The 15654-nt window shown below is 39.8% G+C and overlaps 1 protein-coding gene across 1 annotated transcript; it reads left to right on the top strand.

The window, feature by feature from the left end:
* The first annotated feature begins 612 nt into the window (after positions 1-612).
* LOC114028664 (olfactory receptor 4E1) lies at positions 613-1557 on the top strand. Its single transcript, XM_027842936.1, has one exon. It carries the CDS (start codon positions 613-615, stop codon positions 1555-1557), a length of 945 nt encoding a protein of 314 aa, XP_027698737.1.
* The last annotated feature ends 14097 nt before the right edge of the window (positions 1558-15654 follow it).

Here is a 15654-nt window from a genome sequence, read left to right as displayed (position 1 = left end):
GCTAGGTGGTGCAATGGATAGAGCAATGGCCCTGAATTCAGGAGGACCTGAGTTCAAATCTGCCCTTAGATCAAACACTTGACACTTACTAGCCATGTGACCCTGGGCAAGTCACTTAACCCCAATTGCCTTAAAAATATAAGGTTAGATATGTAAAAGCCAGATTATGGAGGGACTTAAATGCCCTGCTAAATAAAATGATTTGTCTTATCTACTAAGCAATAGGGAGATTTTTGAATAGAGAAATGACACAATCTAACCTGTGCCTTAAGAAGATTATTTTATCAGCACTGCAAAGGCTGAATTGAAGGAAGGGAGACAAGAAGTAGGACTTGGGGGCAGGGAGATGCAGATGAAATGGAAAGCTCTTTCTGTTCCTTCCCTCAGAGGGCTTACAATCTAATTAAGCAGGGGAGGGGGAAAAAACCTGTACAATTGAAATAAAGGAACAATACAAAATAGTATCAATTCATCAATCAATCAACAAGCATTTACTAAGTACCTACTTATGTTCTAAGTATATAGTTAGTATATGATTAGTTGACCAAATCAATAATACAGACAATAAGTGACAGCATGTTCTTAACTCTGACAGATTGCCCCAAAAATAGAATGGAAGAGGCTGTCCTGCCCAACCAGACCTCAGTGTCTTATTTCCGGTTGCAAGGTCTATCCACCAATTGGAAGGTGCAGATAGCTGTATTTGCAATGTTTCTCATTTTCTATATCCTAATCTTGGTGGGTAACATCCTCATTGTTATCACTATCATCTATGATCGCCGACTCCACACCCCCATGTATTTCTTCCTTAGCAACTTGTCCTTCATTGATGTCTGCCACTCTACTGTCACAATCCCCAAGATGCTAGTGGACACCTGGTCTGAGGAGAAGCTCATCTCCTTTGATGCTTGTGTGGTTCAAATGTTCTTCTTGCACCTCTTTGCCTGCACAGAAATCTTTCTCCTCACAGTCATGGCTTATGATCGCTATGTAGCCATCTGCAACCCACTGCACTACATGACAGTGATGAACTGGAAGGTATGTATGCTGCTGGATGCAGCCCTCTGGACTGGAGGGACCATCCACTCAGTGGCTTTCACCTCCCTCACCATCAAGCTGCCCTACTGTGGTCCTGATGAGATTGACAACTTCTTTTGTGATGTACCCCAGGTGATCAACCTGGCCTGCATGGATACCCGAATCATTCAGATCCTCATTGTCTCTAATAGTGGGCTGATCTCCGTGGTCTGTTTCATAGTCCTGGTGGTCTCCTATACTGTCATCCTGGTGTCTCTGAGGAAGCGGATTTCAGCTGGCAGGCGCAAGGCCCTGTCCACCTGTGCAGCCCACCTCACAGTGGTCACACTTTTCTTGGGACATTGCATCTTCATCTACTCCCGCCCTTCCATCAGCCTGCCCGGGGACAAAGTGGTATCTGCGTTTTTCACAGCTGTCACCCCCTTTCTAAATCCTATCATCTATACCCTGAGGAACGAGGACATGAAAAATGCCTTGTACAAGCTAACAGGGAGGAAGGAAGGGAAAGAAGAAAAGTGAAAATTATTCTCAATTATGCTATTTGCTTTTCAACCAATTATTCAACATTGACTGAACAGTTATTATGTGTTAGTCACTGAGGGGGATAAAAAGAAGAATCAGTTGCATTCTCTGCTTTCAAATAACTGATACAGATGCAAAAAAAATTGTTAGAATGTAATAGGTGCTTAGGAAAAGTACAAGGTAATCTGAGAGTTTGGAGGCAGAAGAATTCACTTTCTGTTTGGGGAATGAGGGAAGAGAGATTAAAATAATGGGCAGTATTTCAGGAGGCAGTAATAGGGCTGGAATAATTGTGTGAGCAAAGGGCTGGAGGCAGGAAAAAGTGGGGGGAGGGGCGGTGTGGTAAAGGAGGAAAATGATGGTAATGAGATTAATTAGAAAGTTATTGAAATAGCCAAAGCAGGAAGTAATAAGAATCTGAACTACTGTGGTAACTATTAGAACGGAAAGGAGAGGTTAGAAGCAGAACATACTGTAAGAGTAGAATCATTGGTACCTCATGCCTGGGAGAATGATGGGCCAGAGTAGAATCATTCAAGTGCTCTTCATCTGAACAAAAGGAGCAGAGAAAAACTACTCATCGTTTAGGCCAACTCATAGTTGCCAACAACAGCAATACAGGCTCTCACTCTAAGTCACTCTAAGAGAAACAGAAGCATTTAATGGAAAGAACAACACGATGGGGATCTGAAGACCTAAAATCTCATTCCAGGTCCATCTCTCAAATTGTATAACCTTAGAAAGCTGCTTAATTTCTCAGGGCCTTGAATACTTCATCTGTAAAACAGGAAGAATAATAAATATTCTTTCTACAAATCAAAACTGTGATGTATAAGAAGAAAATGACATAGTAAATACACAAAAAGCATTATATAAATAACATTTATTTCTCTGGCCTTGGACTTGGGAAGACCTGGGTTCAAGTCCTGCCTCAGACACATACTGGCTGTGGGACCCTAGGCAAGGTATTAAGACTAAATTTCAGAGTAGGTTGTGCTTTGCATTGGTAGAAGGAGTTTCATTCATCAAGAGTTCCCTATACCAATGAAATTATAGATACAGTCCCAAAAAGCAGTTAATTCCATGATCTTATGGACAGTGAAGATTGTCTCCCTTAATTTTTTCTTCTTTTATTCCTCCTTCCATGTTGAAAAATATCTAATTAATAGAAGCAATGTGATTCTTTAATCTGCCACATGTCTCAAATAATTACTCTCATGTTGAATTTGCCTGAGAATATATGTTGGTAATTTAATTTGGGCAGCTAGATGATGCAGTGGATAGAGTACCAGGCCTGGAGTCAGAAAGATCTGAGTTCAATTCCAACCTCAGATGCTTACTAGATGTGTGACCCTAGGCAAGTCACTTACCCTCTGTTTGCCTCAGTTTCCTCATCTATAAAATGGGGATAATAATAGCACCTAACTCTCAGGGTTGTTGTGAAGATCAAGTAAGATAATACTTATAAGGCACTTAGCTCAGTGCCTGGCACACAGTAAGTGCTTCATAAATGTTAGTTACTATCATTATTATTATTATCAATAACAACCATGCCAAAGGTACCCAACACTTCCCACTTTGACCAAAGATTCTCTGATAATCATAATGACATTTAATAAATAAAACTCAGTCTAAGTCTTGTGATCACTCTGTATATCAAGGAGTATCAGTCAGTCAGCTAGCATTTATTAAGTACCTACCACTGGGGATACAGACCAAAGCAAGAGTCAATGCTTGCTATCAAGGAGCTTATAGTTTGTTGGGGAAGACAAGATTTCTTTTCATATACAGATAGTTCCCCTTTACATAAATTCACATTAGATAAATTTGACTTTATATAAAGAATTCTGAAAGAAATTTGCAAAAGATCACCAATTGCAACTTTACTGTACGGTACTGTACTCTGTCTGTCCCCTCCTGGCCCTCTGCTTGGTGCTCCACAGTCTCCCACACCCCACACCACACCCCCCACCCACAAAATAAAAAAAGCTAAAAAAAACCTCTAAGTGAAAGCAGAACAGAGACCACTACTGCCAGTGTGTTGAGGCCCCACTCTGTCTTCCCTCCATCTGCCCTAGGGTTCATTAAGTCTGTCCTTAGCTCCTTCTATTGTCAGTCTTCTCCTGCCTGAGTCTATATCTGGACCCTCATGTGTCTTCACCCTTATGCCCCCACCTTCACCCACTTCCCTAGAGTGTTTTTCCTTCTGTTCTGGCCAGGACCCACACATGTCTAGTCCTGGCCCCTTGTGTTCCTCCTCCTGCTTTCACTCCTCTGTCCCCAGCCCTCACCATCTCCTTGAACCATGTACCGGCCCCTCCCTCCACAGGCGACCCCCTTTCTGTCTCTCTCCCTTCATTCCCCAAGTCCTCAGACAAATTCACATTACATAAACATCACTTCCAGGAGAGGTCTGCAATGTGATCCTTTTGTGTAAAATGAGAACTGTCCGTATAGCAAAACCTGTCATTCAAAAGAACTGGGAAGACCAGGTTGAATTAGTGAAAAGCCTAAAGTGTAGAATGGTTAGCCAAAATAACATAGAGAAGGCATTGGATTTGGAATCTTAGGATTTGAATTCAAATCTTATCTCCAAAAGTTACTATATAACCTCTGAAACATCACCATTCTCACTTTCCTCCTTTATAAAATAGCAAAAATAAAACATGTCTTGCCTATTTCACAGGATTTGTTTGAAGATCACATCAAATAATTGCTGTGAAATTGCTTTGTATATCAATAAGTACTATACAAGGTGTTCTAAAAGCCTTGGTGCAGTTTTCAATGGCTTTATTTTTTTTCTTTTTGGTGAGACAATTGGGGTCAAGTGACTTGTACAGAGTCACACAGCTAGTAAGTGTTATGTGTCTGAGGCCAGATTTGAACTCAGGTCCTCCTGAATGCTCTATCCCTCTGCCACCTAGCTGCCTCCTTAAATGGTTTTAAAGTGTGTAAGTGTTAATAGCTTAAAACTGCATTAAGACTTCATGGTCACTTTGCACATCAATCAATTATGCCTTTATTTATGTCTTTGGTAATGTTAAACAGCTCTAATCCAAGGATAGATTGGCTGATGAACACTTTAGAATTCCTTCTTTAGAATTCCTTTCTTCATATCAATCCTACGGGGCAGTGAATCAATTTTATCTCCATTTTACTGATAAGAAAACTGAGAGATATTAAGTAACTTGTCTAGGTTCATCAGTCTAGTAATAAAAAAGATATTCTAACTCAGATCTGAATCCAAATCCAGTAGTCTTTCCATGATAGCATACTGTCATTTAGAAGGGATATGCATTTGGACATTTCTATAGAGGAAAAACTTAATCAGTTTAACCCTAATAAAATGAGTAGGGCCTTGCCCATGTAGCAGACAAATGGAGTCGAAAGGAATGACTTCAGAAGTTGGTGGGAGGGTCCCAAATGGCACTATCTAGAATTGGAAGAGGGACAAGAACTTTGTTAGATATAACTATCTAGAGAAAGTTGGGTCAGTTCTCAAGACAGCATGAGGGCTGGCCAGCTAGTGGAATCAGGGCCAGATTGGATATGAATGGGATAGCAGTTAGCTGACTTAGTTAACTTATGCCAATTTCCATGGCTAGATTAGAAATATTTTAAGTTTAGATTTCCATGTTTGTCCATTCTGCACAATATGTTTATTTTGTGTTGCCTTCTTTGCCCTTAAATATAAGTTAAGTATTACTAAAGACCCTTTTGAACACATTCTCAGTCTTGGGTGACTAAGGAGAAGTGGGGGAAGGGGGAGTCTCATTACTCTTAGAACCGGAGAATGTGGAAGAATTGGTAAATGAGCAGTTTATGCAGAGAATAAGTATAATGAAGAGATATAGCTAGGTAGTATAGTGGATAGAGTGCTGGACCTAGAGTCAGGAATGTCTGAATTCAAATCTACCATCTGACCCTTACTACCTATGGCACCCTGGGCAAGTCAATTAACCTCTGTGCCCCAGTTTTCTCGACTATAAAAGGGAGATGATAATAATAGCACTTAACTCTCAAAATCATTGTGAGGATCAAATAGTTTAATAAACACTTGTTTTCTTCCTTCCTAACTTGGCAAAAACAAAAGGTTCTATTTAGCACATAGAGGAAAGGAAAGGGAGTGAATTATATTTTTAAAGTTAATCAGCTAATAAACACTTATTAAGCACCTGCTATGTGCCAGGCACTGGGCTAAGCACTGGGGATATGAAGAAAGACAAAAGTCAGTCCACATAAAAATGTGTCCAAGAGGAGTTCATAATTTAATGGGGAAAGACAATACACAAAAAGAAATCGAAAAGGTGGTGGAAGGGAGGGAACAGATGATACCCAGGGAGGGGGGCATGATGAAGTCCTGCAGCCAAGTGGGAACTGATGAAGTGTCTTCCCTGGGTACCCTCCTTAAACAAAGGGTCTAGGAGGAGCTCTCCAATGTCCATCATCTCCCCTCTCCAATCAGGGGGAGGGAAGACTGAAGGAAGAAGGGGCTCTGAGAAGATAGGAGTTTCAGAGTTGATTTGATCTCAAAGCATGCGAAATGAGGGAAAAGCTAAAAGAAATATTAATTCTATAAGAGAAATACAATTTTTTCTTGAAATGTGTGTAAGAAAACATTTGACTGGGAAGTAAATAAATACTACTTTTTAACGTGTATGTATTACGAATGTGGCAAGATGTTAACAGCATGGGATTAATTTGCAAATGTTTCTGAAAGAATTATGTTAATGAACACATATAATATTTAAATATACTTCTAAAGGCAGAAGGTAGCATACATCACTATCAGCTTCCCTCTGAACCCAGTGAAGACAGCCCAAGATTCAGAACTCAAGATTTAAGTAGGCATGTAGTGGGAAGTCCTGAAATCCTCCATGGAGGTAATGCTGGCTCCTCAAAGACCCTATCTTTGGCATTGGAGGGCAAGTTCTGCCACCTCTTTCAAATTTATAAAGGATCTTAATACAGGCCTGGTGATGGACTGTATACCTATCACCTAAAGACTAGTTTAAGTAAGTTAAGATGGGATCATTGGCCATGCATGGAGTATCAGATTATTGAGTCACAAAACTTTTTAAAGATTATCTACCATATAATAACAGTAGAGGTTCTAATTTGTGTCAGAGGGAAAAATGTTTACAATGATTAAATTACCAGTCCTTCAAGTATTAAAGGGACTGGAACTTCTAAAGTCAACTAGGGTCTAGATATTCCATTATCATCAATCCAACAGAAACTAGGAAAATATTTCTATAGAATCAGTAATGGAAATGGAAATAAAACAATAGAAACATTATGAGCATCCATTCATCTAATAATTACCCTTCCTAGCATAGTCTGAAAAGGAGGCTTTCCTTGCCTTCAGGTTCCCGTCTTTAAAATGGGGAAAGCAGGACAAAGTCTCTGCATCCTAGAGTGGCTGCATAGTTCATGACTAAAGATCTAATTGATTGTCTGCTCCCACTGATAGTGCAATGAATGGAGTGCTGGGTCTGGAGTCAGGAAGCTTCATTTCCCTGAGTTCAAATCTGGCCTCATACACTTACTAGCTGTGTGACCCTGGGCAAGTCACTTAACCCTATTTGCCTCAGTTTCTTCATCTGTAAAATGAGCCAGAGAAGGAAATGGAAAACTGCTCCAGTATCTTTACCAAGGAAACCCCAAATGGGGTCACGAAGAGTCGGACAGGACTGAAAAAACTGAACAACAACTGCTCCCACTGGCTCTTAACCACTCATTGTTAAAACTCCTGGGCCATTACTCCATCTCCCTGATGCAGTTCTCTGTAGCCCCTACATGACATTAACAGACCCTGCTGACACATATCCAATTCATACTTGACCAGCAGCCTGCTCATCTAGCCCATCTGGGGCTCCTTTTTCAGTCAGTTCCATGACTCAAGACTTGCAGCCCTCCTCACCACATGACTCTTGTACTTTCTCTGCACCCTTTCTCCTTTCTATGATGACATCCTAAGCACTGCCAGGACATTTCATAGAAATTAAGTCTCAGGTCCACTATAATCAAGCCTGAAGCCTCATGAGAAATGCAGCTCTTACTCAGACAAGCTAGTGTTTGCTACAAAGAACACTCAGGACTAAGTTTACCCTCATTCAGCTCATATTCTATTAGGTTTAAGGGGAAGTGATGCAGTCCAGACAGAAGGGCTCAGGGGCCTCAATTAAAACAGCCAGAAGACCTCCATGAGAAAAACTATGTCTGAGACTAGGAGCCAAAAAGATCCCACTCCCACTCCCACTCCCACTCCCACTCCCACTTCCACTCCCACTCCCAGAGGGGAACTATGCTTTACACTGGGATTCAGACAAAGCCTGATACTAGGCCTAAGGCCAGTAGCTGGAGAGATTCCCAGAAGAAGACTAAGTAAGGTTGGTGGGGGGAGGGGAATGTCCAAGAATTCAATAATTCAACAAGATCAATTTTGATTATAGGAAATTTTAAAGTTTTTGCACAAATAAATCTAATATAAAGGAAATAGGTAACTGAGGAGAAGTCTTTGCAATACTGATAAAGGTCTGATTTCCAAGATATATAAAGAGCTGATTCAGATTTATAATAATAAGAGCCATTTACCAATTGGTAAATGGTCAAAGGATATGAACAAGTAGTTTTCAAAGGAAGAAATCCAAGCTATCGTCTATCATATGAAGAATTGCTCTATGGGCAGCTGGGTGGTACAGTGGAGAGAGCACCGGACCTGGAGTCAGGGGGACCTGCATTCAAATCTGGCCTCAGACCAGACCCTTGACACTTACTAGCTTCATGACCCTGGGCAAGTCATTAACCCCAATTGCTTCACCAAAAGAACAAAAAATTGCTCTAAATCACCAATAATTAGGGAAATGAAAATTAAAGCAACTTTGAGATTCGATTGCACACTCATCAGAGTGGCAAAGATGATGAAAGAAGAAAATGAAAACTGTTGGAGAGACTGTGGGAAAACAAGTGTATTGTTGGTGGAATTGTAAATAGGTCCAACAATTCTAGAAAGCAATTTAGAATTATGCCATAAAGTTACCAAACTATGCATACCTTTTGACCCAGCTATACCATTACTAGACCTATAACCCCCCTAAAAAATAATTCAAAGACAAAAGAAAAGGGATCTGTAAGTACAAAAATAAGTGCGACAACTCTTTTCACTGTAGTCAAAAATTGGATGCTAAAGGAGTCCCAAGGTGGCAGGGGGCAGCTAGGTGGCATAGTGGGCAGAGTGCTGCCAGGCCTGGAATCAGGAAGACCTGAGTTCAAACTTGACCTCAGACACTTACTAGCTGTGTGACCTTGGGCAAATCACTTAACCCTGTTTGCCTTAGTTTTCTCATCTGTAAAATGAGCCAGAGAAGGACATAGCAAACCACTCCAATATCTTTGCCAAGAAAACTCCGAAATGGAGTCACAAAGAGTCAACCATGACTAAAATGACTAACAACAACAACAAAAAGGAGTATCCTCCTATTGGGGAATGGAGAAACACATTGTGGTATATGAATGAAATAGGATATTATCATGCCATAAGAAATGATGAAATGGACTATTTAAAAGGAAATGGGAAAACTTCCATGAACTGATACAGAGCAAAGTGAGCAGATCTAGGAGAACAATTTACACAATGCTGACGTTATAGAAAAAAAACAACTTTGAAAGGCTTTAGAACTCTGACCAACACATGATAAACCACAATTCCAAAAGAATGCAGATGATACACACTACTCATCTCCTGACGGGGAGGTGACGAACTTAAAATGCAGAAAGAGACATACATTTTCAGTTACAGCTAATGTGTAAATTCATTCTACTGCACTGTGTATATATGTGTTGAGGGATTTGTTTTTTTTGTATTTGTTTCTTTTTTAATTTGCTTAGTGAGAGAAGAGGGAAGTTTGTCAGAAAAATGGAGGAGGAATGTAAGACAATAGCTAGAGAAGACAGCAGGGCCAAGTGAAGGATTTTTTTTATTTTTTTAGGATAGGAGAGTTCTAAGCATGTTTGTAGGGAGTTGGGATGGAACCAATGGGTAAAGGAAGATTGAAAATTAAAGAGATGGGGATGACAGAAGGGCCAAGGTCCTGGAGGAGACAGGAAGGGATAAGTAGAGAGGTCAACTTTGGCAAGAAGGACCACCTCTTTCTTTGAGACTGGAACAAAAAAAAAAAGAATGGGAAATAATTTTGAGAAGATCTGAGGTGTAGGAGGGGAGAAAAGAGATAGTTTGTGATTGATGGACTCAATTTTCTTTGGAAAGTATGAGGCAAAGTCTTCCACAAAGAGGAAGAGAGAAGGGGCAAAGGAGTTTGGAAGAATCCCTGGGGAAAGGGAAGGGAAGTGTAAAAGGATAGGCACCTAGCAATAAGTGTCCAGTTAAGCTCAGATAAGATAAATTGATGGTGAATCCAGTCAGCACAGTTTATGATTTCCCCTGGCAGTTTTGAGAAACAGAGAAGACTGATGTTGTAGGTAATCTAGGGGTCTGTAGAAAAGGATGAGCTCTGATAGTACAAGAGGGAAAAAAATTCAAAGATAGAAACCACTGTACAGATAGATCAGTTAATTATAGCATCAAGATTTCACAGGGAGAAAGCGGAAGCCAAAACAAAAGAAATAACCTGGGAAAGTAGCTGGGAGAAGAGTGATAAAGAATAGACTTATGGAAAAGGGAGTGAAGAGAAAGATGCAAGAACAAGGGATTTGAGTCAGACAGAGGAATTTCAGAATTCTGGGTCATGGAGTAGCTGCTGAGTAATCATTCATAACCTATTTCCCTCTTACCATACTCCTTAACACAACTCTTCTATCCAAGGACACTGGCCGCTTGACTGTTCCACAAACAAAAGACACTAGGGGCATTTTTTTTGGCTATCCCCCATGCCTGGAATGCTCTCGCTCCTCCATTCCAACTACTGACCTCCCTGACTTCCTTTAAGTTTCAACTAAAATCCCATATTTTACTGGAAGCCTTCCCCAACACCTCTTAATTCTAGTGCCTTTTGTTAGTTATTTCCTATTTATCCTGTATATAGATTGCTTTGTATATGTTTGTTTGCATATTGTCTCCTCTATTAGGTTGTAAGCGCCTTTGAAAGCAAAATCTATTGTGCATTTTTGTATCCCCAGCACTTAGTACGGTGCCTGGCATGTAGTAGGTGTTTAACAAATGTGGATTGATTAATTATTGATGTAATTTTGTTCTCTACTGGTTCTCGCCCTACCTCCTGACCTCAGTTAGAGCTGGAAAAAACACAGATCAGCTAGTCCAACAGGGCAGCTAGGTGGCACAGTGGATAGAGCACTGTGCCTAGAGTCAGGATGACTCCTCTTCTTAAGTTCAAATCTGGCTTCAGATACTTACTAGCTATGTGAAACTGCGCAAGTCACTTAACCCTGTTTTCTCTGAGCTGGAGAAGGAAATGGCAAATCGCTCTAGTATCTTTGCCAAAAAAAAATCCCAAATGGGATCATAAAGAGTTGGATATGACTAAAATGATTCAATAGCAACAGTCCAACACTTGTTTTACAGATAAGGAAACTGAGGCCAGAGAGGCACAATAACTTCCTCAAGGTCATCCAGCTAATAACAGAGCTGAGACTCAAGTCTAGTCCCTTTAATTTCTAGAATCTAAGCTGGAAGTCACCTTAATAGTATCTAGTCTAATCCATAACTGATCCCTTCAACGATATTCCCAACAAGTAGTCAACAAGCCTCTGCGTGAAGTTTTACTACTTCCCAAGACAGTCCAGAATCAGTGCTCTATTTCCACTACACTAAACCCTGCCAGCCAAACTGCTATTAGTTGAAAACCTTCTAAGACCCTTGAAAGGGTAGAATCCCCACAAAGATTCTGTAACTATTCCTTGAAATCCATAAAAAAAAAAACAGGCTGTCATGAGGCCATGAAATGTTCATACTTCCACTTCATTTCTATCCCTGGGTCTGTAGCATGCTGGCTGTGTGAACTTGGACAAATATATGTACTGCTCTATGTCTCAGTTTCCTTGCCCATAAAATGACGATGTTGATTAATAATAATAGCTAGCATTTATATAGCACTTTAAGGTTTACAAAGCACTTTACACATATGATCTCATTTTATCTTCACCACAATCCTGGGGGGTAGGTGCTAATATTATCCCCATTTTATAGATAAGAGAAATGAGGTAGGGAGAGGTGAATCAGCTAGCCCAAGGCCACACAACTGACAGGGTCTGAGATGACAGGTCCTAGCATTCTATCCACTGCAATACTACATGATCTCAAAGGTTGCTTCCAGCCAAAAATCTCATGACTTCTATAGTCAGGAATGGCTTCACTGACTGAGAAAACAGGACTGCAGAAAGTTGACTTTAAAGGACAGGTGGAATTTGGATAGCCATGGTACAGGGGAGTCTGTGTATACAAGGGTTGCTCTGAATAAATGATTCCTCCTGTGGCACTTTTATTAATTTTATTCATTTTTTTATTCAACAACTATATAATGGGCTCTAATATGTGCAAGGCCCTCTGTCGGATGCTGGATGGAATAAAAAGCAGAATAAGATAGGGTATGGTATTGTACTACATGATATCTAAGTCCTTTTGCATCTCTAAAATGATAAATGGAGCATTTAAAGAAATATGAGCCTGCAATTCTAGGAAATCAATCTAAATCGCAAATTGATGTGTCCATTAAGTGAGAGCAGCCATGGCCCTTTTCATCCCAATAATCTATAGGAATCTTGGGAGACATGCATGAACAACATTTTTCTAAAGACATTGGCAATATGTGTTACAATGGCTTTGTTCTGCTTTTCTTTTTTTCTAAGAGGAGAAAGACAGAGACAGAGGGACATTCAGAAAGAGAAAGAGAGAGAGAGATGAAAGGGAGGGAGGGAAAAGAGGGGAAGGGAGTAAAGGAGAGAGAAGGAGAGTAGAGAGGAGAGAAAGAAAGGGAGGGAGGGGAAAAGGAAGAGACGAAGGAAAAAGACAATGATAGGGTAGGGAAAAAAAAAGAAAACTCGGTCACTTTAAAAAAAAAATACTTAGAAGAGAACAAAAGAGCAACCAGAAAAAAATCACAAAACAACTTTGAAAGTTTCATGCTGAATTTTGTATTTGAAACAAAAGCACCTTTGTTCAAAATAGAAATCCACAGTTTCATTTACTCTTCTATTATACTATTTATATGTAAATGCCCTTTTTATTTTGTGTTTGTTAAGTTCAGAATAAAAAAAAATTAAAACGTATTCAAATTCCATTGCACATTATCAAGAATAAAGCTATTCCATAAGATGCTCCATGCTATAAAGATAATGCCCAATAAATGAGACTTAGCCTATTTTTCTATCAAATAGTGAGTTAATGTTATCTATAAACATTGAGTACATACTTTCAAATTAGAGATAGAAGGTTTTAGTTAAAATGTCTGTTTTCGTTCCTATTCTGGCACATCTTGAGAACTGACTGCATGGGAATAGCATTTCCAGGACTGATCTTACCTTCCCTCATATTTCCCTACTCACTGGTCTTTGTGGAAGAGTCAAAATACTCCTTGTTCCCTACTACCACTTCCAGATTCTCCTACTATCCCCATCACTCAGCAATCTCTCTCCTCTGAGCCTCATCCTATGCAAATGTGTCATCCAATCCAGATCCTAGTAGCATTTGTATACTGGCCCTAAAACATTCTCCCTCCTTTCTCAATGAGTGTGTTGCCTCTTTTTGCCCTAACTCCTACTCTCACACCCAAGAACTTCAACATAAATGTTAAAGTTTCCTCAAACAACCTCACCTCCCTCAATCTACTCAGCTCCTATGTACTATTCCTCCACTCCAACTCAACTGTATCTAGGGATGATTATACCTTTGACCTTGTCATCATCCAAAGTGTTCAACATCCATGTTCAAGAGCTCTGAAATTCCCTTATCCATTTATTATATTTTATTATCCTATCTCCCCTTTGCCTTACAATCCAAGGTTATTATTAAGAGTTCTTGAACATGAAAGTAGAATAGTTGAGAGCGATGGTAAGATTAAGGGTGTGACTATGCCTGTTTATTGGTTCTCCCTATCAAATGGTTCCTTCTCTCCTGCCTACAAACAAAAACATTCAGGATTCTCCCATCAAAAAAACAAAACCAAAAAAAAAAAAAAAAACTCTCACTAGATCTTACTATTCCCACTAGCTATTGTCCCTTCTCTCTTCTCCCCTTTTCAAATAAACTCTGAGCAAGCTATCTAGATTTGGCAACTCCACTTTTCCTCCTCTCTCTCTCTTCTAGAAACCCTCTGCAATATATGTTTCAGCTTCATCACTCAACCGAAGCTTTCTTCTCTAAAGTTACCAATGACCTCAGAAGTGCTAAATCTAATTGCTTCTTCTTGATCCTCATCCTTCTTGACCTCTGTTGACTTAATCCTCTTAATCCTCTATGGGTTTCAATGACACTGTTCTTATCTTGGTTCTTCTCCTGCCTCTCTTACTGCTTCATCTAAATTTCCTTTGCTGGATCTTTATCCATGTCATGCCCACTAACTGGTTCTGTCCTAGATCCTCTTTTCTTGCTCTATAATTTCTCACTTGGTAATTTAATTAGTTCCCATGGGTTTGATACTCAGTTCTATGCCAATGATTTATATAGAAGGATATATCCAGTCTTAATATCTCTCCTAAATTACAACCACACATCACAAATTGCCTATTGAACATTTCAAACTGGATATCCCACAGGCATCTTAAATTCAACAAATCCCAAACAAAACTCATTATCTATGCCCTCTCCCTATAAACACATCTTTTCCAAATTTCCCTCTTGCTGTCAAGGGAACCACCCATCCTTCCAATCACCCAGATTCACAGCCTTGGAGTCATATTCTTAATTCCTCATTTTGACACACTCCACCTATCTAATCAGTTGAAAAACTTTGTCATTTATTTCCTCACAACATATTGCATATTCCTCACCTCTGCACTTACACAACCATCACCACAGTTCAGGTCTTCATCATCATCTCTTGCCTGGACCATTTAACCACACCACTTTAATTGGTCTTCCTGAATCAAATTTCTTCCTTATCCACTTCCCAATCCATCCTCCACTAGAGTGAGCTTTCTAAAGTATAGATCTGAACATGTCAGCCCCTGTCCCTACTCAATAAATTCAAGTAGTTCCCTATTACATTAGTATCAAATATAAAATCTTCTATTTGGCGTTTAAAGCTCTTTACAACTTGACAACTTCCTATTGGTACAATTTTCTTAAATATTAGTCCCCTCCATGAACCCTATTGTCCAGCAGTACTGACCTATTTGCTGTTCCTCACACGCAACATTCTTCTCATATCCATGCCTTTGCACTGACTGGGCATCATGCCTGAAATGCTCTCTTCTACCTATGTCTCTTAGAATCCTTTGGCTTCCTTCAAGACTTCAAGTGCTATTTCCCACAGGAAGCCTTTCCCAGTCCCTCCAGCTGCTGGTCCCCTCCCCTCTAAGGTTATCTTGTATCTACTTTGTATCATAAATAAATAAACATATATAATACATATATGTATACACATACATACACACCTATGGGCAGCTAAGTGGCACAGTGTATAGAGTGCTGGGCCTGGAGTTAGGAAGACTCATCTTTGTGAGTTCTAATTTGGCCTCAGACAATAGCTGTGTGACCCTGGGCAAGTCACTGTTTCCTTCAGTTTCTTCATCTGTAAAATGAACTAGAAAAGGAAACAGCAAACCACTCCAGTATCTTTGCCAAGAAAATAAGATAGGATCACAACGAGTTGGACACAAGTGAAAATGACTGAACAACAATAATAATATATCCCTATATATGGACATGCTATCTCCCACATTGGAATGTAAGCTCCTTGAGAAAAGGAACTATGTTTGCTTTTGTTCCATGTCTCCGATGCTAAGTCCATTCATTCAACAAACATTAATTAACTTGTTAATGCTTAAACATTGGACAGTGGAAACTGTGTTGGATTTGGAGTCTAGGGATGTGATCTTGCTCTCACTACCTATGTGTTCTCAAGTAAATCACTTAACCCTCCTGGGCCCCAGTTTCTCATCTATAAAATGAGGGGATTG

This window comes from Vombatus ursinus, unplaced genomic scaffold (genome assembly GCF_900497805.2).
Source record: "Vombatus ursinus unplaced genomic scaffold, bare-nosed wombat genome assembly UNPS02014894.1, whole genome shotgun sequence".
Taxonomy (NCBI): Eukaryota; Metazoa; Chordata; class Mammalia; order Diprotodontia; family Vombatidae; genus Vombatus; species Vombatus ursinus.
Note: the sequence above shows the minus strand (reverse complement) of the source record. Positions and strands in the feature narration are given on the sequence as shown.

Excerpts from the sequence above, each read along its gene's own strand:
- LOC114028664 (XM_027842936.1), top strand. The coding sequence starts at position 613 with ATGGAAGAGGCTGTCCTGCCCAACCAGACCTCAGTGTCTTATTTCCGG.